At 39.3% G+C, this 24,634-nt stretch overlaps 1 protein-coding gene across 1 annotated transcript in view; it reads left to right on the forward strand.

Annotated features, from left to right (window-relative positions):
- The window catches only part of DIAPH3 (diaphanous related formin 3), a 571,880-nt gene that overhangs the window by 57,711 nt on the left and 489,535 nt on the right, over positions 1-24,634 (forward strand). Inside the window, exons 3-4 of the mRNA XM_052650016.1 lie at positions 389-556; positions 19,544-19,648. Of these exons, the coding sequence (XP_052505976.1) occupies positions 389-556; positions 19,544-19,648 (273 nt within the window). The remainder of the gene's footprint in view (positions 1-388; positions 557-19,543; positions 19,649-24,634) is intronic.

Raw genomic sequence — 24,634 nt, forward strand, 5'->3', positions numbered from 1 at the left:
TACAGTCCATGGGGATGTAAGAGTCAGACATGACTTAGTGACTAAACCACCAAATTAGCTAAATTACCTTTGTAAAAATGCTTAATTTGTTAATCTGTAGCAAAGTCATTTATCATTAGAGTCTTCATTCTATAATCTTAAGATTGGAAGGAATCTTTTGAGTTTTTCTCTCTCTTCTGCCTTCAGACAGGATAGTTATGAAGACTCTTCACTTATTTTTATATTTATTATTTCTTTTAATCTTAAAATTTACGTGCTAAATTGAATGCCTCTTGATGAAATCACAATGATGATATAACGGACCCTGTTTTTTCATTTTGGAAATTAAATAAGTGTTGTTGAGAGGGGAATACTTACATGTGTGCTTTTTATTTATCTTTCTTCATAGATGGATAGATTTGCCAGCATAAGAATTCCAGGGAGCAAAAAAGAGAGGCCTCCACTTTCCAACCTGAGGACTGCATTTTCAAACAATGATTGTTCTTCAGAAATGAATGAAAACATTCCAAAACCACTGTCAGAGAAGGAAATCTTAGAGCTTTTTGAAAAGATGATGGTAAGAATTTTGATTCATTATAAAGTGTTTGATGTAAAAGCCTTAGCTTTGGCTTATGTTCATGGAACTAAACATGTATGAAACTTAGGTTCCATAGGTGATTTCTGATGTCATTAAGATAGCTAGCACAAGGCATAGAGAGTTTTAGGATTACAAAAATAAGAATCTGAAGAAAAGTGTCATACCAGTTGTTTTACACAGAAGTACATAAAAACATAAACCTTCTAAATTATCAAGTGGTATACTTTTATCTTAACTAGATTATCTAAGTGATATGTCTGGTTCGGTTGCATTTGAGAATGACAGTCACAGCGCTTTGCTGTGTGTGTTGTTAAGTGTGCTGATTTTTGGACCTTGTTTGAGCTCTTAGTTCCCACAGTAACCATGTTTGCATAGTCCTGCAACAGTTAAGTCTGCAGACACTTGAACTCACTTGCTTTGGGGTGTGCCTTTGTAACTCTTCTATAACCACGAGTTAATATAATTTCAGTCTAGAACAAAGAGAATGTAACCTTTTTTTTTTTTGCTAGCCTTTGCATCTGTTTGAGACTTGTGTAAGGCAGATTTCTTCAAGACTGCCTTTGAGGACTCAAGATAGTAAACTGCCCTCTTATCCATGCATCGTGTGTTTGAACCATGGCCTAAATTGTCTGAGATTCTGGAATGGTACTGTTTCGGTTCACCTTGTTAGGACAGTTTTCTCCCTTGTATTATAGTTGCTGGTGTCATCTGAGTAAGTAGAGCAAGTAGGCCAGTGCTAGACATTTGCGAAGGCATACCACAAGCTGTTAAAGTATAACATCGGAAGTACAGAACATAGTTGATGATTTTCTGTTCTGAATATGATGACTTTAGAAGTATTTTCCTGTTAGTCTTACCCTTCTCCTAGCTGAGAGTATTCAGTTCAGTTCAGTTGCTCAGTCGTGTCCGACTCTTTGCGACCCAATGAATCGCAGCACGCCAGGCCTCCCTGTCCATCACCAACTCCCGGAGTTCACTCAGACTCACGTCCATCGAGTCAGTGATGCCATCCAGCCATCTCATCCTCTGTCGTCCCCTTCTCCTCCTGCCCCCAATCCCTCCCAGCATCAGAGTCTTTTCCAGTGAGTCAACTCTTCGCATGAGGTGGCCAAAGTATTGGAGTTTCAGCTTTAGCATCATTCCTTCCAAAGAAATCCCAGGGCTGATCTCCTTCAGAATGGACTGGTTGTATCTCCTTGCAGTTCCCTTGGACTCTCTCAAGAGTCTTCTCCAACACCACAGTTCAGAAGCATCAATTCTTCAGCGCTCAGCCTTCTTCACGGTCCAACTCTCACATCCATACATGACCACAGGAAAAACCATAGCCTTGACTAGATGGTTTTATTTATATGAACAGAGCAAATGGATATTGGCATCTTTGAAGTGTTTACATGTTTAATAACTGGACCAGATCACTTTTTAAATCTTAAACAGGTCTCCCTGTTGGCAGAAGATCTTTTGCACTCAAACTCACTTTATTCAGCAGAAGTAAAGTGAATTTTTGCTTTCTAAGGACTGGCAATTTGCTAATGAGTGAGTTTGTCACAACTAAAGGCTGTAAAAGAAATAAGCACTGGGTTCTTCTTTTCCTTTCTGATACCTTGACCATATCACAATACATTGCAGGGAGAACTTGAAGATTCTGAAGCTGAGAAGGGCCTTTCTCCTCCTTTAAATGTGGACTCAACTGGTGTTTCTCAGGCTTGTCAAGCGGAGTACCACATCTCTGATGCATTTAAAGCTATTTCTAGGTCTGGGGAGAAGGCTAGATTTAGGTTGGGGTTTATTTTTGGCTTTGCCTATCTGTACCATTTTTATTAATAAAAATCCTTCAGAAGAAGCAACGTTGAATACTCTCCCATTTTTGTTTTTTGGCATTTGTCAAAATGAGGTTTCATTTAAAACTTGTGTCTAGATTCTTTGTCTTGGCATTGTACAGTTTAAAAAACTTCTGTTCTCAGAGGTACTTAGATGATTTTTTTTTGCATGAAGTAAAAACTTTGTTTTGAAGAACACCTCTTTTTCCTCCTCACGATGGTCCTTTGAGAGACAGTGTGCTGACTTGATTGCTTAATGAATGCGAAGTACAGTGTCATCCTTGAACATTCGTACTTATTTCACCTTTATTTAGAAAATGATTTAGTTGGTCTCTAGGTAACAGTTTTACTGCACTTTTAAAAAGTAATGATGAGTTTTTAGTTCTGCTACTTCTTAAGGGCTTTCCCCCCCTGTTTTCATCCAGTGAAAGGAGAATTTTGATCTGAAAGCTCATTTTGGTTTCTCTGTGGATCTTAGATACATGAAATAGTTGCATGAGCATCGCTATATACACAACTTTGATTTCTGGATGTCAGATTTCAGTGGTTGCTCTTGAACTCACAGTGGGTCTGTGTAGCTGGCTTTTTGACCAAGGTGAATGTGGCAGGTATAGATTGAAAGTGACCTGTTGTTCCAGCCAGTGCCTCTTTCAACCAGCCCTTTCAACTTATTCCTGCCTGCTGCCAGATAGCTTTCACCACAGGCCCCAGAGGTTTCCATTTGCTTTCAAGATAACGAAACCCTAGTTTAATTTAAATAAGTTAACTTTTACCTGGAGAAAGCCTCTCCCTTGCCCGTTCAGGGCTGCTCTGCTCAGAGCCTGCCGAGCTCTCGGTGGGGCTGTGGGGGGCCCTGCTCCATTCCTGCCCTGTGTTTCTCCTCCCCCTGCTCTTCCAGTCTGTCTCCTACAGGGTGAGCTTGGAGGTGAAGGGAGGAGAGCAAGGATACTCTGCCGGCCGGGGGTGTTTATAGTCTGGCCGTGGTGTCATGAAGTGTCGTGTTGGTGTTTTACTCCTGCTTGTAGCTTATTGCCCCAGGTTTGATGGCTTGAAACCACACCAGTGTATCAGCGCCTTGTAGTTCTGTAGGCTGAAGCCCAGGATGACTCAGCTGATTCCTCTAGGGTGACAAAGCTTAAGTCAGTGTTGGATGAGTGGACTCTTCTTCACAGGCTTTGGGGGAATACTCCTCCTTCCAAGTTCGTGTTGCTGACAAAATGCGGTGCCCAGGTGTTGTAGGTCTGAGATCCCAGCTTCCTCACCGACTGCCATCTGGGGCTGCCTTAGCCTTGAGAGGCCCCTTTCCTCTCCTTCACATGGGCCCTCACGTCTCAGACACGTCAAATCCATCTCATGCTTAGAATTTCTCTGAATCCCCCTTCTGTGGCATCTCTTGCCTTCATGGGGAGAAAGTTCTCTGCTTTTAAGGGTTTGTGAATTAGATTGGGCTCACCCAGCAAATCCAAAATACTTACACTGATTTAAAGTTTGTAACCTTAAGTACATTGAAAAAGCCCCTTTGTCATGTGATTTAACAGAAGCCAGGGTTTAGGGCATGGATACCTTTGGGGGATCATTTTGCCTGTCACAGGTATTGTCGTTTAGTGACTAAGTCATGTCTGACTTTTGCAACCCCAAGGACTGTAGCCCACCAGGCTGCTGTCTCCATGGGATTTCTCAGGCATGGGATACTGGAGTGGGTCGCCATTTCCTTCTCCAGGGGATCTTCCTGACCCAGGGATCGAACCTGTGTGTCCTGCCTTGACAGGCAGATTCTTTCCCACTGAGCCACCTGGGAAGCCCCTGCTAGCAGTATGAGAGATTACAGACGCGATTACAGATGCCTTTCTCCTGGCGATCTGCGTGGCTCTCCGGCTCGCAGTATTGCCTGTCATTCCCTCGCCACTGGTGGTGTCTCATTTGAACATCAGAGGAGCCTTCTCCCCCGGCCTCCCACGAGCCCGTTCCTCTTGTGGGTCCCCTTGGGGTGCAGTGCCTCTGAGCCGGCCAGGCCTGCTCCTCTCCAGGATCCATATCCTCTGTGGGAAGCTAGAGTGTGCTGTGCCCCAGCCCCTGTCTTGTTCCATTCAGAGCCTGGCCTCCACAAAGCATAGTTGACGCTGGCGCTTTCTGCCCACAGCTTTTCCTTTGGGGATTGTTTTGTTGCAGATGTGTGCCCCCCTAGCTGCAGGTGGCTGCCCAGCCGTCAGGCCCTGCTTGCACCATGTCACACTGCATCGCTGGTCTCTTGTGTTTCTCGCTTCCTTTGGGTGTCAGGACACTTTCTTCTTTTCCTGAGTTTCCTCCTCTAGCCGGTTCATACTGGTTTACTTTCCGTGTTTCTGCCTCTGTCTGTCCTTTTATCTCCTCTGAGTGTTGCCTCTGTCCCTTTGTTTCGTCTTTCTCTGCCTTGGTTCACTGTACACTCCTTCTGGGGAATTGGAGCCTTTTCATGTTGTAGAAGATCGCATATATTCTGACACTCTGCTGTGTCTTTTACAAGGAGCAGCTATAATTGAGCTCATTAAAAGGTGTTAAACCTCAATTCATTTTCTTATTTTTTCCCAGTGTTATTGAGTTACACTTGACATTTAATATTGTGTAAACTTAAAGTACACAATGTGATGATTTGATAGATGTATATTTTTTAAAATGATTGCCACAATAAGGTCAGTTAACACATCCATCACCTCACATAATTGTCATTTTTTTCCCCTGTGGTGAGAATGTTAAGATTTACTGTCTTCAGATCTTTCAAGTATGATTTTTTTTTTTTAAACTAGAGTTACCTTACTGTTCACTACATCCTAAGATTTGATTCATTTTATAACTGTAAATTTGTACCCACTGACCATCTCTCCACCCTTCAGCCCCTGGCAACCACCAGTCAATGCTGTTTCTATGAGTTTGGTATTTTTAGATAATACATTTCAGTGATAGCATACACATTTGTCTTTCTCTACCTGATTTATTTCACTTGGCATAGTGTTCACAGGGCCCATCTGTGTTGCCACAGGTGGCAAGATTTCCTTTTCAATGGCTGAATAGTACTCCATTACACCCCGTCCACACCCCCACACACCCACACCCACACCAGTTTCTTTATCCATTTATTTCTCAACAGATATTTGTTTCTTTATATTGGTTATTGTAAGTAATGCTGCATTGAATAGGGGCATGAAGATTTCTTTTCAAGTAAGTGTTTTTACTTTCTTCAGATAAATACCCAGAAGTGGAATTGTTGGGTCATATACTTATATTTTTAATTTTTTTGAGGAACATCCATACTACTTTCCATAGTGATTGTAACAATTTTCATTCCACCAGGAGTGCATTTTTTTTCACATTCTCCCTAGCACTTCATACTTCTTTTCGACACCGTTCTATGTGAAGTGATATATCATTGTGATTCTGATTTGCATTTCCCTAATAATTAGTGATGTTGTGACTCTTTTCATGTACCTGTTGGCCATTTGTTTAACTTTTTTTGAAAAAATTTTTTTAGTTCTTTCCAATTTTAATCAGATAATATTTCTTTGCTTTTGAGTTGTATGAGTTCTTTACGTACTTTGGATAGTAACTTCTTACAGATATGTAGCTTGCAAATATTTTCTCCATTTCACAAGTTGCTTTTTAATTTTGTTGAGTTTTAAAATTTTGTTTTGCTGTGCAGAAGTATTTAATTCGATAAAATCCTTCACATTTATTTTTGTTTTTGTAGCTTGTGCTTTTGGTATCATGTTCAAAAAGCTCATTGCCAAAACCAACATGGAAAAGCTTTTCCTTTATGTTTTCTTCCAGGAGTTTTAGAGTTTCAGGTCTTACATTTAAGTCTTTAATACATTTTGAGTTAATTTTTGTGAGTGGTATAAGGTGGGGTCCAGTTTTTTCTTTTCTTTCTTTTTTATTTGCATGTGATTATCCAGTTTTTCCTGCTTTATTAAGGAGACTATTTCTCCCAATTGAGTATAGTTGGCTCCCATTTCAAATATTAGTCAATCATATAGCATAGGTTTATTTCTGTACTCTTGATTCTGTTCTGTTGTTCTCTGGGTTTGTGCCATATTGTTGTAATTACTGTAACTTTGTAATATAGTTCAAAATTGAGATGTGTAATGTCTCCAACTTTGTTCTTTTTCAAGATTGTTTTGGTTATTCATAGTCTTTGGTGGTTCTTTTTTTCTATAAAGAATACCATTGGAATCTTGACAGCATCATTGAATATATAGATGGCTGTGAACAAGATGGACATTTTAATTATGCTAATTCTTCCAACCCATGAACACAGGATATTTTTCCACTTATTTGTGTTTTTTGTAGTTTTCTTCATCAATTAGTTTTCTTCATCAATGACTAAAAATGATCAGTGTCCAGACCTTTTGCTCTTGAGAACTTTTGTGTAAGTCCCTTGTGTAATTTTATCCTTTATTTATTATTTTGATATGTCTCTATGCTAGATTAAATCCATGCAACATTATTCAGCTGGTTTATCATCTCAAATAACTACCTGTTGAATTAAATATATCTTGCTAACTTTTAAGATGTCTTAGATTTGATATTTCTTTTCACCTTCAATTCTATGTTTTGGTGGTGGTTAACTTTATCAAATTTTGGTTTGCTGGATAACTTAAAAATGTTAAAATAATGAATAGGAAGAAAAGTTTCATATAGTCATACCTCTTTTGTCTTTTCACTTTCACTGTATGTTGAGAGAACAAAAGCTGCAAGGTCATCTATCAAGCTGTGATCATCAACAGGCATTAAATGAGTGCCAGTGATGACAGAATTACTTTGAAAAAAATTATTTAAATTCTGGACTTCCTGTCATCACTTGTAAGCATGGAAGAAATGGTCTAATAAAATTGCACAGAGTACTTAAGTATGAATAATAATGCTCTAATCTTTTCTTGGGAATATGTTTACCAGGCTCTGTTGTAATGTAGGAGAGAGTGCATTTATCGATTGCCATTAGCATTGCCTCTTCAGCGTGTGTTTGAAGTGTCCACTGGCATTAAGAGCTTAGATGACCTGCTATTTAATACATATTTTAGCTTTAGTGTGAGGAAACAGATAATACTAAAGTACAGATAATACTAAAGCCATTCAGAATTTAATTTTGAAACAACTTTCAGATGTATTATAGAGTTGAATCTATTTTTGTTCAGTGGCGTTGTTTTTAAATAGGGTATTTGAGGTACACATTTTTGTAGAACCTACATAATTAATTGAAATACTTTGTGTGCTTTTTTAATCCCAGCCTCCTTTTTGAGGTATACAAAAAAGAATAGAACGCATGTAATTAATTGAAATCCGGGTGTACTCCTTTCAATTCCATCTTTTTGTGTTGTTAACCAAAATTTTAGAGAAACAGAGACCTGACTGAATAAAGATTGGGGTTTGTTAGGACTGTAGCCCAGGAAATATAGATTCAAGGAGCACTTGAGTTGTGTTCCTTTGGACTACAAATTGGGGGAGGCTTAGTAAGGCAAAAAGCCCTGCAAGGTTAGTAGAACTGGAATTGGAAAGAAGTAAGGGTGCTTGTTGAGTAGGGATCGGCTGGGGTCTGAAATGAATGATTCCACAGTTGTGAAGGGGACAGACTTTGAACCTGTTAACCCAGTCCAAGCTGGTACTTGCTTCTTGCTTCTCAATAAGTGGAGAGACAAGCTGTTGGGGCAGGGAATAATGACCTTCTTCAGAAAGCCAGCAGGTCTAGAAGATGGTGGACTAGGGCCCCAGAGAACCGTCCTATTTGAGTTAGAGTTCAGGCTGCTTTTATACTGAAAGAGGTGGAGGTTTTTGCAGACTTCTTGGTGCAGAGATTCTTTGTTCTTGCTGTTGTCCACATGGTTCCTGTAAATCTTCAACAAGACAAATGTTATTTCTGCTCTGCAACATTTTTTCTCTATATGAATGAAAATGTTATACATTTAAGGATTAAATATTTAATCCCTCTGTCCATGGAACTCTCCAGGCAAGAATACTAGAGTGAGAAGCAATTCCCTTCTTCAGGGAATCTTCCCAACACAGGGACTGAACCCAGGTCTCCTGCACTGCAGGCAGACTGTTTACCAGCTGAGCCACAAGGAAAGCCCAATGAGTAAAGTGTTACACATTTAAGGGTTAAACCTGGGATGTAGAGCCTTAAGAATAGGCTACCAGGTATATTTCAGGCTATAGGCAACATCTTTTTTTACAAAGGTACAGAGCCAGCATGACTAAGCAAGGCAACAGAGCACAAAGGTTAGAGCTAAAGGAATCGATCCAGAATGCAGTCAGGTTTGTTCTTTGTTAGAAACCTACAAGGGTGCAGCTAGCAGATACTGTTTTGAAGTGGTTTGTTGTGTTCTTGAGTTTGTTAAAGTTGAGAGAAAATTCACATTCTCAGTGATGCAGGAATGTGTCTAAAACCACATCTATAATGGTCTAGCTCCATCTGGATGCCTGAACCATAGTTACTCTATTTTGATTTTTAAATAGTCTTAAATATATCATCAGTATATTTTTCAAGAAATCCTTCTCTATACTGACATCATAGGTCTGTTCTTACTATATTCCTAAAATCTGATATGAGAAAGTATTTTTCCTACATAGTAACTAGTTTTTCTATTCTATTAATAGCATTATTAATATAATAAATATTATATTGAACAGGCATTCTTGTCCATCATTTGTAATATCTCCACTGTTTGTTTCTGAGGTCTGATTTTGTTCATTGTTCTATTTGTGTAGCTCTGCAGTTACATCCATTGTCTTAATTACTTTATGTAATAAGCCTTGATATCTAGGACTTCCTTCCTCTCTTTAAAATTATCCTGACTGTTCTTGGCCACTTTGTGATTTTGTATTAATTTTAAAATCAGTTAGATTTTATTATAAATCCTGTTGGGATCTTGATTGGAATTGTAATAAATTTATTGATTTAGATAGAATAAATACCTTTGTGATATTAAATTTTCCTGTGAACATTGGATATATTATAGCTATCTATTTATTTAGATATTTTTCTGTTCCTAAACTGTAACATTTATAATTTTCCCTTAGAGGTTGTGTGTATCTTTTATATGATTTATACCTTGGTTTGTTTCTAAAATATAACTAATATTTTTAAAAACTTAAAATTTTTAGTAAGATTATTAATTTGTATGTTGCCTTTTACATTCAGTAATCTTACTGAATTCTCAGTTTTTATTATTTCTAGAGTTCCTCATATTTTTCTTTGTATATAATCAGGATATCTGTGGCTAACTTTTACATCTTTTTCTGTTCTTATTCCTTTTCTGTTCTGTTTCCTTTCGTTGCAGTGAGTATAAAACTGCAGAAAAGAGTTAATATGTTTTTTTTTTTTCCCTGTTCCTAAAGTATTTAGTAAAGAATTTTGTTTTTCTTCATTTTCCATTTCAGGTATTTGAATAAAGTTGGCCAGCCCTTCACTAGAATCTTCTTCCAATAGGGTAGACACATGGCTCTGCTAATTTTTATCCTTTAAATTGAGTATATCATCCATTGCTGATCAAATGAGTGACTGTTTTTATTCATTATTTCATTAGATCAGTTTTCCAATATTTTCAGAAGAACTGTATTTTAATGGGCTTTTGTTCCCTTTGTTCCCTTTATGCTCTCAGAGTATACTGCGTGAATTGTTGCATGAGCTGCTTTGTTTCTTCTGCTCTGGTGACTACTATGTCTAAGCAAGAAAAGATAAGTACATATAGAGTTAAATAGTGAAGTATCTTTGTGTTCTTAGCTTTGTAGTCAGTTCAGCTATCTTTGAAATGTAAGGTCCAGAGGAAGAAAGAAGAGCTCAGGTGAACTGATGAAATTGAATTGATACTTTTGGTACGGTTGCTGGGAGCAGAGTTCATCTCACTGTCCGTATTTATTGTTGTCACTCTTTGGGCACATGCTAAAGATAATTTTTCTTTTTTAATCTTTCCTTTTCCTTTCTCGTAGTTGGTGTTAAGGATTTATGCTTAGCTGTTTCTTCAGTCAGACGAATGAATGAGTCTCTGTTGTGTTTGATGTGTAAGTGGTGTCGAAAGGGCCACCAGGAGTCTGAAGGGACAGAAGCCAAGGAGGGCTCCTTAGTGTTAGTTCCCTAAGTGCTTGTTGGCTGCTGTAGATTCCTACTAGCACTTTGTTGATTTCAAGCATTAGCAGTTTTTACAAATCTACTTTTTCTGTATTGTGGGTTTTTTTTTATTTCTTAAAAAATATAAAAGTATATTTTGGGTTGGCAAGATAAAATGAGAGAGGTTCTATGGTAATGCTTTGCTCTGATCTATTAGTTGTCACCTTTCTCCCTCTCCTTTAGGTAGAAATTGAAAAATTCCGGTAAAGGTTGTTTAAAAGCAATCCAAATAATAATCCAGATAGGAGGAGGAGGAGAAAGAGAGGGTGGAAGTGTAAGGCGATTGTCAAGTTGATTCATGAGCTGTGTTTGTCAGGGGGGTGATGTCAGTGCCGCGTTGTTTCTTCTAGATCCAGATAAGTGAGAAAATAAATGATTTAGGGGCATTGGATTTTGCCTGGTGGGAGTTTGTTGACCCAGTCAAATGATTCGAAAGGGGAGTTTTTAAAGGATGAAGGTTATGCTAATGTTGAAGATTCTGTTTTCGCTAATTAGGAACTGTGCAAGTAGAGCCTTTTCCAATGGTGAAGGTCTTTTTTTTTTTTTAGTCTGATTTTCTTCTCTAGGGAAGTCGGCCTTTGTGTTTTGTCAGATGACCATTTTATTATCCTTTATGTAATTTATGAAGAATTGGCCATTTGTGGAGAGCAAATAAGTGAGTTAAACCCCTTTTGTAAGTAGCACTGTTCTTTTCTGCTGGACTGTGTAACAGCTGTGATTGTAGGTGCTTACGCATAAGCTTGAACAGTTCTAACCAGTTTATTCCAAAATAAATTAGAGTTGAGCAGCTTGCTGCGTGTTACTCTCATTTCTTGTCTGTTCTGCTGAAATTTATAGTATGTGAAAAAAAATGATAATTATGTTTCTTGTGTGTTTGTTTAGTCTCTGATACTGGCTTTAGGTTAAATGGAAATTCGGTTTCGAATGGAGATAGTGTGAACTCTCTGTGCAAGCTCCAGTTAGAATATTTGGTTGAGTAAGAATTTTATGTGTTTGCTGTCAGCCTCTGGATAAGTGCTGTTTTCAGGCTGCAGTCCTGTTACTGAGCTAGCCATCTGATTTCCTGTTAATTTTAACTGGATTGAGTAAGGATATTGAGAATAGAATAGTGAATCTAACCCCACTATTGGTGAAACCAAAAAACTGACTCTTCATAATCATAGTTTTGTATAAAAATGAAAGGATTATTATAAAGGTTTATATAAGAACATGAGCTTCCCTGGTGGCTCAGACGGTAAAGAGTCTGCCTACAATGCTGGAGACCCGGGTTTGATCCCTGAGTTGGGAAGATCTCCCGGAGAAGGAAACGTAACCCACTCCACTATCCTTGCCTGAAGAATCCCATGGACAGAGGAGCCTGGAAGGCTGCAGTCCATGGGGTTGCAAAGAGTTGGACATGACTGAGCAACTAACACTTATATAAGAACATAGTAAACATGATGGACAAAGAAAGAAAAGCTGTTTTATAGCTTTAGCACATTTATGGGCATCTTGAATATAAAGTAGTAATATAAAGTTAATTCCAAGTTCCAGGGTTTTGGTTGTACCTATCTTTTACAGGTTTCTGGATTTTACTTAGGCTTAATCTAAGAATGTAGTTTATTAAATTGGAGAGCTATGTGAGATTCAGTTAGTACACAGTAACTGAATTGTACTGTTGGAGAGTACGTGATTACCTGGAATGAGATCGTGAAGCCTTCGATTTTGCATTTGGCACTACACCATTCCTGGTGGTAAGAACACAGCTCAGTAGGGCTAAGCATCAGTAAGACCTTTGACACTGTGTGATGGGGAAGCTGAATTCCAGTGAGGGGAAGCATAGAATCACACTTCTAGATGAAATATGGGTAAAATTGTGCTTATAGTATGTTGAGCTCTGAGGTCTCAGGAGAAGTAATTAGGGGATCATTGTGGACTTCTTAAAATGCTTAACCAATTTGTGGCTGTACTGGAAAAAAATTTAGCAAAACTGCTACCAAGAACAATTATTTTGTCTTTAACCCATGGAACAAAGATTGAACACTATTGAAATCAGATGATAACTGTTGACTTAGTAAGAATGCTTGATTTTGGTATTGCTCTGCTTTCAGGTTTTACATTTTAATATTTTGCTTATTCATCCATATGGACGTTTTGATCCACTGGTGTACTGTTTTTCTAGCACCTGTTTTATAACTCTAGTCATGCTTCTGCTTGTCTGTAGTGTTTTTCCACTCTGGGTGAATTTCCTTGCACCTGACCATCTTCAACTTGCTGCTTGTATATTTGCTTAATTCTCCAAATAGTCAATCATTTTACATTTAGTTTGACTCTCCATGGCATTAACTATCCCACTCAACTTGATGTATGTAAATTTAATGAGCATGCTGTCCTGTAAAATCTACATTCATGAATGAAAATAGTCTGATGTTTGTAGTTCAGTTGAAAAAGTGCCCACTCTCTGTCTGCAGTTCTCTGCTTGATTACTCCTCGGTGCTTACTAGTTGCATGTATGGGCATGAGTATTAAGATTACATCTTTTTCTCTTTCTCAGTTTTGCCAAAGAAAATGTGGAAGGTGTATATTTTGTGTCAGTGTTTTATCAGCCTAGGATGGAGTCAAGGTATGTAAAGATAGTAGCAAACTTGGATTATCCTGGTTTGTGGGAACTTCCAGCCCCATCTACATAGGAAGAGATCTCTGGAGCATCTTAAAAGCTGCTGGCTTGACTCCATGTCTTTGACCTGGCTTCCAGGTGAGGGCCACAGCTTCCCATTTGGTGTTCTTGCACAGGTTAGGAAAATGTGTGCCCCGTCTTTCCTCTAAGAGGGTGCAGCACCGCACAGTCACCCCGTTTGGTCTCGGCGGTGTCTCAGCCTCGTTCCATCTCAAGCAGGGGCTGCCGTGCAGGGCTCAGCCACACTTAGGCTGATCTAGGTCAGTGGCTGCGTGTGGTTCTGCTCGTGCTCCCTGAAGACATGCCGTACTTTTAGCTTGGCCAGTGCCAGCGCCACCGCCTGGAGACCCTGCCTCTGGAGCTGGACCTGGTTTCCATCACTGTTTTAGTCTTGGACTCTGATTATTGTCTCTGGCTGCAGCTCCATCTCCCAGAAAACTACCTGTGTTTCATGTTTGTCCCAAAAGAAGTTTAGCAAATTCTATTTGGGAGTTTTTGTGATATCTCATACGATGGATATCTAAAGAGTATATGCATTGTGAATGACACAGCAAGTGTAGGAAAAATATCTGTGATGGAGGAAAAAGAAAGGCATATATAAAGGAAAGCTAGGGTCAAGGGGAGACTTTTTTGTTTAATTTTTAATCCATTAAGGATTATCATCTTTATATAATGAGACCCAACAAGCTAGAAGAATTTAGTGAAATGGGGTGGAAGCAAGGCAATTGATGTGCCGTGCCCTTTTAGGAGGGGCGAGGAAAGAAGATCCAGAGCATATATGAATGGGATTATCTTTGGATCGATACAGGAGTTGGTACAGGAGAATGAGTGTGCAAATAAATTGGTAATAGAACAAACAGGAAATTGATGGTGTGTTCTTTTTCCTGGAGAAGATTAAATGTGCTTACTGAAAATGATAGGTAGACATGATGGTTTCATAGCTCCTGGCGAATGGCCAGTTTGAAATAAGTACTTTAGGGAATGTGAGGAGAGATTCCTGTGATTTCTCATCAATGTTAGAGGAACAGGTGGATCACAGAGTTAGCCTGGTTGGGAGATAATGGAGTGGGTATTAACATTGAGGTTTCGCTGAGGTCGAGAAATAGGTGGCTTGGAAATGGGAGAAGTGAAAAGATGGAAGATTGTGATCAGAGAGGAGGATCTTGGAGATGATGGTGATACTCGAGGTAGGAACATTTTTAGATAAAAGGCCCCGGTGTGGTCGTGAAGACCACGGGTGAGGAAAGTGGAAATGAGCGTTGCTGGTTGTGGGGAAGCCATGAGGGGTGTCACAGCATGGGCAGTAGGGGGAGTCTGCTCCCAAGGGTGTGAGATGGCCTTAGCCCCAAAGGAAGAGGGCTGCAGATAGTAGAGATATGTAATATGGAGATAAGAATGGAGGCACAAAGCTGTGCTGCAAGGCTTACGGTCACCTTACAGAACTTCCTTCCGTCTCACTTCTCTAATCAGTAAAGAAGAGACAGTACATAACCCAAAGGGTTATTACTGAGTATTAAACAAATAGTGCTTCTGAGTGTTGTAGCACAGTACCTGGCTTGAATTTAACCATTGTTTGAGATTAGAAACATGGTCCTTGTGAAAAGATGTAGCAAGGGATGCTAGGAGAGTGAGTTAGAAGGGTGGTTCATAGAACACCTTTGGAATGGGTATGGGAGGACATGTGAACAACTTGAACTTTGTGTTTTGGAAAGTTCCAAAAGATACCTGACCTTTAGGTTTCTAATGGACTTCTGTTAACGTGTGTCTGATTCAGATTTGTCAATAGTTGTTTCTTTACACCCCTCTCCTCTATCAAGTTTGTGTGTATTTACTGTAACCAAATACACTACAAATATACTCCTTTTATTTAATGGATTTTAAAAAAATTGCTATATATATTTTTTGTTTGTTTTTAGCCTTACTGTGCAGCTTGTGGGATCTTAGTTCCCTGACCAGGTGTTGAACCCCAGCCCTTGGCAGTGAGAGTGCACAGTCCTAACCCCTGGGTTGCCAGGGAATTCCCCCCAAATTACTGTATTTAAAAAAAAAGTGGGATGTTCCATTTTTCTTGTTCTTTTCAAGTTATTTTATATAGCAGAATTTTTATGAGTATCTTAATTTAGTTTTTAAGAACTTTATTTTGAAATAATCTTAGAAGAGTTGCAAAAATGGTATGGAGGATTCTTTTATACCCTTCACCCAACTTCCTCGAATGCCAACGTCTTATATAACTTTAGTTCAATTATTAATACTAAGAAGTTAATTAGTTTCTAATTAATTAGTTTCTAACCAACCATCATTGGTTAGTTTCTAACCAACCATCATTGGTTCTTACTAAACCACAGACTTGATTCAGATGTTGGCAGTTTTCCCACTGAAGTGCTTTTCCTTTTCTGAGAGCCAGCCCAGCATCCCATCTTGTGTTTGGTTTGCCGTGTCTTTTTCGTCTCCTCATCGGTGGTACTTCTTCATCTCTGATGATCTTGACACTTTCCAGCAATCCTGCTTATTTTGTATCATGCCCCTCAATATTTTTTCCTTCAGTATTTTTTCCCTGTGTTTTTGAAATCTGTCCCTAGTGCTAGTCAGACTCACATAGTGAAATAGCACAGTGATTCAATTTAGGTGTAGTTTTTAATTAGAAAGTAATTAACTAGAGGAAAATTACTTTTTGGTGCTGCAACTCCCCATTTCCCCAGGCAAAAGATTGTATTTAAACATGTATATGAAGGTAGTGCTAATTTATAATGTATGTTACTAAGGCATTAATAGAGCTTTAGCAACAAAACTGATAATTACTCTTTAGACTGATCAAAACTGAAGTTTTGATGATGACTGCTCAAAAAATATTTTTGAATGAGATATATTCTGTTAAATAGCCAACTGATAAGGTTTTTCCAATTAAGGAAATAGATATTTATCTTATATCCATTTGAATACTCATTCAAAGTATTTCTCAGACCTTGTACATCATTTGTTCATTATTTTATTTATTATAGGTATATACTGAATTATATATCAATGTTTGCATATATGGAAATAAACTGTTTTTTAGGGCTTTTATAAAATCCATAACTGCGGTGTCCTTCTGTGTCCATACAATATATAGACGTATTGACCTACGTTTGAATGGAAGAATTGGTAAACATGCAGAAGTTTATGTTGCTTGTGTCAGCCATACATGAAGGCCTCAGTATTATTCAGTTCTGCTTGGAAAGTAACCTTGTTATAATACCAAGTATGTTGTACTCAAATCGTGTCCTGGACACGGTTGCTGCCCCTCTAAGACCCCCTTAGCATGGCTGGTACAGGCACACGCGGGTGTGCATGTTGACTCCTGGTGGCTCACAGCTGCCGTCTTAATCCAGAGCTGTGGCTTCAGGGAGCTGTGTTCCTGCAGACTGTGGCTGACTGACTTGGGTGGTGTCAAGCTTGTCTCTCCATCTAGGGACTACTACTAGCCACTGCATTGCAGGCTCAAGTGAGAATCCAGATGCAGCTGCTTTTTAATGTATATATAATTTAATTTATTTATGGCACTTCTGGGTTTCTTCCTTTAAGTCTGTTTATACAACTTTTGTGTATAAGCTCATGTCACCTTGAAAAGGCATTTCACGAAAGAAAGCAGTAGCCTTTTCTTTCTTACAAGTCTCTGTCTTACAATTTTGTTTTGATTTCAGTCACAGTAATGGGCTTTCTGTTTTTTAATTTTCTGTATCTGTTAAGTATTTTAATTTGCAGGTTAAAGAGGCTGGATCATGTTTGGCCATTAGATGGAAACTAAAAAACATAGTGAATCATTTAAAGCACATGTTCTTATGTACCCACTCCCACCTTTTATAACAATTGTTCCTTTACTTCCTCGCTACTTTTCCTTAAATTTTTAAAATAGATCATATAAGCTGTCTTTACTCATAATTAAAAAATCAATTTATTACCTACTGTACTATGTAATAAAACAGTATGTGTGTGTGTGTTCAACTGTGTCCCAACTCTGTGATCCCCATGAACTGCAGCCTACCAGGCTCCTCTGTCCATGGAATTTTCCATGGAGTATTGGAACGGCGGGTTGCCGTTTCCTTCTCCAGGGGATCTTCCTGACCAGGGTATCAAACCTGCGTCTTCTGTGTATCCTGCATGAGTAAGAGGGTTCTTTAGTAGCTGAGCCACCGAGGAATAATATAAACAATTGGCCATAGACTACTCAAAAAGGTACAATAAAGTCACATCCTGGAATCTTTGCCTCATGCCACTGTGAATACAACAGCTACCGTGTAGGTTGATATAGGTATTGTTCTGTTCTGTTGATTCAGATACCACAAGCAGTATTGTTCTGGGATATCTGAATTTCAGAAATGGAGCACAAATGATGGTGCAGCTTAAAACGAAAACTGGAACTATAATTTACACAGTAGTTGGATTTTTGGAAAATGCAATGTATATTAAAGATACATAATATGAAGTATTAAATATGTAACAACTTACCTATTAATTCCATTGTATGTCTATTCCAGGCAAGAGTACTGGAGTGGGTTGCCATTTCCTTCTCCAGAGGATCTTCCCGACCCAGGGATCGAACCCGGGTCTCCTGCATTGTAGGCAGATGCTTTACCGCCTGAGCCACCAGGGAAGCCTGAATTAGAGCCTCGGCTTAGACAGCTGTGATTTTCCCTGTCTCTGTGCACCTCTCTGGGATGCAGGATAGTCCCTGTGCAGGGCTAGCCCATGTGTTGCAGAATGTCTAGCGTGCCTTTCCCCCGTGAATGCTGGTAGCACCACCTCAGTCACCATGACAACTGAGATGCCCTGAGACATTTCCAAAATGCTTCCTAAGTAGTGTTAAGGCCTGTTGAAAATCACTGGCTTAGAGAGGAAAAAAGAAAATAAATAATTATTCACAGAATAGGATGTTTCTAACCTGAACAGCCAAGAGTGACATTACTAATTACTGCCTTTTATTGGAATTTCAAATGCAACAACTTCTAAGATCTTAAATTTTATATCAAGGTGAAATGAAGGGAATTTTGACTTTCAAGTGCTTCAAAGGTTTGGTAGCCAAAACCTGAGTCAGCTAAAGGCATAAACTGTAGCGTCTGAATTGTAGCACCCTTATAAAGCTTAGAAAAAAATGTAGCTTTCAGCCTCCGTAGGTGATCCAAAGCCCTGATTTTTATGGGCCCAGTGCTGAGTGGATATGGAGTTTATATACATTTAGATGTCTTAGCATTGCACACAAATGACCCAAGGCTAAGATCAGAAGGAAGTCCATTTGAACTGCTCTCTCCTTCAGCCACTTTTCTCTTTACCTCAGCCTCCTTCCTTTGTCAGAATAACCTTTTTCTTAAGCAGCTTAGTTGATAGATTCTGGTTGCATTACATATCTTTATCTGGATATTCTTGACTTGTATTTTTTAGTCACAGTTAGACCTGTAGCTGGATCTAGGTTACATAAACCCTTATTTTGAATGGTGCTGTTAAGAAACGTAAGGTTTTTAGGTGGTACCTCTTTTCATGAGAGCAACTTTTATGTGATTTAGAATATTCAAAATTAATTAATGTATGTTTTTGATAGGGATAGGTTTCCTGGATAGCTCAAATAGTAAATAAGTAATGTGCCAGCAATGTGGGAGACCTGGGTTTGATCCCTGAGTCGGGAAGATCCTTTGGAGAAGGGAATGGCAACCCACTGCAGTATTCTTTCCTGGAGAATTCCATGGACAGAGGAGCCTGGTGGGCTACAGTCCATGGGCTTGCAGAGTCAGACACAACTGAGCACTTAACACTTCATTTCTTTGCTGGGTAAAGAAGTGACAATTCAAACTGTAGACTACTTTGCCTTTTGTTGGGATCAGTATTAGGTATTTGGTATATGCTTGCAGCTTATCAGAACCTGGAAAGGGATTGGCTTATTTACTTTTTACTTCTTATGACACGTGAAACAGTGCTTTCAGAATGGTGCAAGATGGCTTTCGGTGCAACTGTTGTAAAAAAAAAAAGCTTATATATTTTTATATAATATTTCACAAATATATATAAATTGTGACTCCTAATATATTTATGGAAAGCAGAAATCTTCAGCTGTCTAATTATCTATGATGATGTCAGTGTCATTTTACTAGCCTGTTGTGAAATTTAAAAGTTTTTCTGGTAAGTATTTTACCTGCTCAAATGATCTAGAATACTCTTCTCTGTATTGTTAAATTTCTTTCTTTCTTTTTTCCTCCAGGCAGAGCTACATGGAAATCATTCCAAAACAATTACTGCTGCTTTAGCCACAAATTATTGATTTTCTGTTCATTGTGTATGTAGAATTGCTGCTCTACTTAGATTCTAAAACAAGGCTTTTTAATTGTGTTTTCCAGGAAGATATGAATTTAAATGAAGATAAAAAGGCACCATTGCGGGAAAAGGACTTAAGTATCAAAAAAGAAATGGTGATGCAGTACATTAATACTGCTTCCAAGACAGTAAGTAAAGCTGTCGAGTTGAAAAATACTGCTGAAACATGTCGTAGTACAGCGAACAATACATGTGTCTAATGGAGCACCTAAGTTTGCGGGCAACTGTAATCAGAGAGCTTTTGAATGTATAATTAAAGGTACAAGTATTATAGTGAGTTTGTTTAATTCATAAGTATTTCTTACCTTACAGCTTTTAAACTTTTATTTTTTAGCCATTCACAGTGTTAAGAAACACTGTGGTTGCTTGGTCTGCTCACTTTAGGTCATCTCTCCTTGTTAGTGAATTAATATGGGTATTGATTTCTCATGTCACTTATAAATTAGGAGAATATTTGTATTTTAGAAAAGTGAGACTGATTTGACTCTAACTACCTAACTCAGAATGCATAATCGTGGCTTACAGGCATATGTTTAATGTGAGTTTCCCTGTGGATAAAATTAGCTTGTAACAAATTGTAAATGTAGACACTGAGAGGAGCATTACATCTCCACATGGCTGCTGCTTTTCTAGGGAAACATGAAGTATGTGGGTGGAAGTAATGACTAAATGTCTGAGAAACATGACTGGCACATAGAATTTATTTCATGGAACAACAAATGAGCTTGACCAGTCATAGAACTGTGACTGAATGGATTGGATGAAAAATATACAGTGGAAGCTAATGAGGAAGCAAGGCTCAGTAAAAAGACAATAGAGAATGCTTTTGGCTGAACATAAAATAGAACTGGACTGGAGAAAAATAACTAAACACACTGTTGTTTTCACGGGATACTTTAACCTAAGGCCAGTTTACAAGAATATGAGTTATTTATACTGTGGCTCCATTCATCTACTTAGGCCAGTCAGTGACTCAGGTATTTCTTTTGGAAGAAAGACTCAAGTGATGTTTAATTTTTAAGCACGTCTCGTTTTTTGGCAGCCTGATGTTCAGATGTGGAATTCACTGAGTACTGTGTTTTTCCCAGCTCTCTTTCTGTAGATGGGCCCTTCATCCTGCCACTGAGATGTGCATTGCTTTTGTTCCGTGATGATACTCAGCCGTCACAAATTAGCAGTGGGGCTTTAGACTGACTGTGTTTTAGACTGACTATTTATCTTCTGTTTGATCTTGGACATCTAATTTTGTTTTTCTGATCCTCGGTCTCCTTCTACATAAGATGGAGATAATCCTAACTTCACTATAGGCTTGTTGTTAGAATTAACTGTGATTAGAACATAACAGATTTTTAACTGGTGGTTGCCTCTTGTGGCGGCAGAGGTTGTAGTAGCAGTTGTTTACTTTTTATTTTTCTTTGTGATTTATTATTCTTACTGTTGAAATCATTATACTACAAAACACAATTAAAAATACGAGTAAATGTACCTTAGTGAAATACAAGTTTCCTATTAGTCTGCATTTATAAGACATTCACTAATCATGTTTACTAAGTGTCTGTATGTAAGGCACTACTTAAAGCCCTAGTGATTAAGCACCAGAATAGTGTGTCATTGTGTTGTGTGGAGCAACATGGGACACATGTGACAGAAACACACAAGCGTGTCATGAGAGGTGAAATGTGATGTGGGGGGAAAGCAGGGGGAGTGGGGATGGTGTAACTGGTTTCTATAGAGTCATTGGGGCAGAGTCTCCTGTTAGAGAATTTTAAATCCAACAAGCATGAATCCACTTAATATAATTACAGGAGACAACACATTAGTTAGAACTGGTTTAGAAAACCTTGGCATAGTAGTGCAGTTTAATTCTGGAATTTCAGATAAACTTTTTAATAGAACAGAATATTTTGAACTTCTACACAGTGGATCTGTTTCAGTTCACATTCACTGATTTTAAACTTTAATCCCCTAATTATTTTGGACTCCGGTTGGAATTTATTTACCAGAATTAGATAATTAGATTATCAGAATTGAAATAGATTAACTGTCTGAAGTATAATTAAAGCTTTTAGTTGGTGTGTGAAGGGTCATGACTCTCCTAGAAGGGTTCTGAATAATTTGGCAAATGGTTAACATTGTAGAGAGTTCAAGCTGACCAGTCATCTACTTTTGCTATGGAAATAAAAACACATTCATTAACTCTAGGATGTGGACTTTGTTATGCCAGTATATTTAGGTTAATGAGTACTGAAAAAATTTCTCTGAGAAAGGCAATGAGTTCATAGATAGGTTGTTCTAGGGAGAATGTGGGAAGTTTGTGTCAGATGTTACCATTTTAGCCTTAGAATTTGCTTTGAGATTCTCTTTCGTGGGTAAGCGTTAATATTCTCTTTTGGAAGATAGTATATTGATGCCTACTGTTGATGATTTGATAATGCTTTAGCAATGTTAACCCTTAAATTAGCCCTGAAGTAGATCAGCTTGACTTTAAAATAGGGGGGAAAAAACACTAAAAAAGCCATCAGTCAAACTAGATTGTTTTCAAGATCTTACAAGTTTCAGTTTAAGTGGCTGAATACTACAACTGAATTTCTTCAGTTAGGAAATATTATTAAAATGTACCAAGGAAATATCATATTTAGAAGCTAAAAATACCATACTCTCATGTTTCTAACTTCCTAGGGCCTTTTGGCCCGTGCAGTCTAATGGCTGGGTCTGGCGGGGCTTCTAAGAACGCTCTCCCTGGACCAGAGCGGGCAGGCTGCCTTCCCTGCTGCTGGTCATGGTTGGGCGGGTGCGCGGTGCTCAGCAACTGATGCCATGGAGCTGCTGCTCTGGCTCGGTGCAGGCCTGTGCCAGACTCTGCCGTGATGTGAGGTGGTGTCTGTTCTTATTTAAGCTGCCTGGAGCTGGGTTTTGCTTTGCTGCTGTAAACATCCTGTAGGCCATCCAGGTGTCCTTTTGTGTATGTTGGCTATCTCTTTAATTTCCTCTGGAAATTTCTCTTTCTATCCAAGTCAGTTCAGTTCAGTTCATTTGCTTAGTCGTGTCCGACTCTGCGACCCCATGAATCGCAGCACGCCAGGCCTCCCTGTCCATCACCATCTCCTGGAGTTGACTCAAACTCACGTCCATCGAGTTGGTGATGCCATCCAGCCATCTCATCCTCTGTCATCCCCTTCTCCTCCTGCCCCCAATCCCTCCCAGCATCAGAGTCTTTTCCAATGAGTCAACTCTTCACATGAGCTGGCCAAAGTACTGTAGTTTCAGCTGTAGCATCATTCCTTCCAAAGAACACCCAGGACTGATCTCCTTTCTATCCAAAGAAGAATCTAAAAGATCTTTGGAGTCACTGCAAGGCTTGGTGGCCATTTCTTGGTAAATGACTTGCCTTAGATGCTTAGTAGCAAGTTTATTGGAGAATGCATGCATGCATCCTTAGTCGCTTCAGTCATGTCCGACTCTTTGCGACACTATGGACTGTATCCCTCTAGGCTCCTCTGTCCATAGGATTCTCCAAGCAAGAATACTGGAGAGGGTTGCCATATCTTCCAAGGGGTCTTCCCGACCCAGGGATTGAACCCATATCTCTTATGTCTCCCTCATTGGCAGGAAAGTTCTTTACCACTAGCACGATCTGGGAATTACTGGAGAACACTTCTTTCAAAAAGACAGTGGCACTAGTGGTAGAGAGTCCGCCTGCCAATACAGGAGATGTGGGTTCAATCCCTGGGTCAGGAAGATCCCCTGGTGTAGGAAATGGCAACCCATTCCAGTACTCTTGCCTGGAAAATTCCATGGACAGAGGAGCCTGACGGGCTACAGTCCATCAGTCTCAAAGAGTAACTAAAATAAATAAATTTATATTAAAAAAACGTGTTGGACACGACTGAGCTCACATCACTTGCCATTTCCTACTCCATGGAGTCTTCCTGACCTGGGGATCGAACTGGCATCTCCTGTTTGTTTGTCTTGTGTGTTGCAGATGGATTTCTTAGTGCTGAGCCGCTGGGGAAGCCCAGCCTGTTGCAGCGGATTAGTAAAAATCTCTTTCCCATCTGTTGAGAAGAAAGAACTTGCTGTTCCACTTTTAGGCTTTTTCAGGGTAATTTGCGGAGAAGGCAGTGGCACCCCACTCCGGTACTCTTGCCTGGAAAATCCCATGGGTGGAGGAGCCTGGTGGGCTGCAGTCCATGGGGTCGCTAAGAGTTGGACACGACTGAGTGACTTCACTTTCACTTTTCACCTTCATGCACTGGAGAAGGAAATGGCAACACTGTACTCCAGTGTTTTTGTCTGGAGGATCCCAGCGACAGGGAAGCCTGGTGGGCTGCCGTCTATGGGGTCGCACAGAGTAGGACACGACTGAAGTGACTTAGTAGCAGCAGCAGCAGGAGAAAAGGGCTGGGGCAGAGGGGTGTCTGGTGTGGGGATGAGGCAGGAATCGAGGGGATCCGGAGAGAAGGGACAGGGCAGAGGGGCGTCTGGTGCCCTGGGGACATGGGGTTTCGGGGGAGAGAGGGAGAGACATTTCAAGAGTTTGGAAGGACATTGTGTTTTACCCTATATAGTGAAACACCTTTATTATGTCTTTAAGAACCACTGTGTCTCTAAGAAGGACCATTCATCTTCTTTTTCTTTTTCCCTAATTTATTTTTATATACTGAGATGACAACACTGTCCAGGCAAGTTTGCTTCTATACAGACTACAACCCGACAGCTGTCAGCATATAGTCTTTTTTGGTTGTAGATATAATGCTTTAAAAATCTTTCTTCAAAATGTATACTTCTAGTCCCTGAGGATTGTGCTAGCTTGGAATCAAAAGTTTTTACAGGCTCCCCAGCCCGGGCCTCCCTCTCCTGCCCTCCCATCTGTGTGTCTTTGGAATCTGTCCCTGCTACAGGGAACAAGCTCATTGTAGGTGGGCTTCATGAAATGAAAAGACCCAACCTCACACTGCTAAGGTGCCTAAAGAAAGCGTCCATTCTTCATTCCCTGTTTGTGTCTTGATTTTTCCTATTTGATTTCTTTATCCAAGGAATGAAGCATAAACCCTCTTTTATAAATGCGCCTGGAAGTTTACTAGCTTCCTTTGACTTTTGTTTTTAGTTTTTTT

Source organism: Budorcas taxicolor, chromosome 12 (genome assembly GCF_023091745.1).
Source record: "Budorcas taxicolor isolate Tak-1 chromosome 12, Takin1.1, whole genome shotgun sequence".
In the NCBI taxonomy this organism is placed as follows: domain Eukaryota; kingdom Metazoa; phylum Chordata; class Mammalia; order Artiodactyla; family Bovidae; genus Budorcas; species Budorcas taxicolor.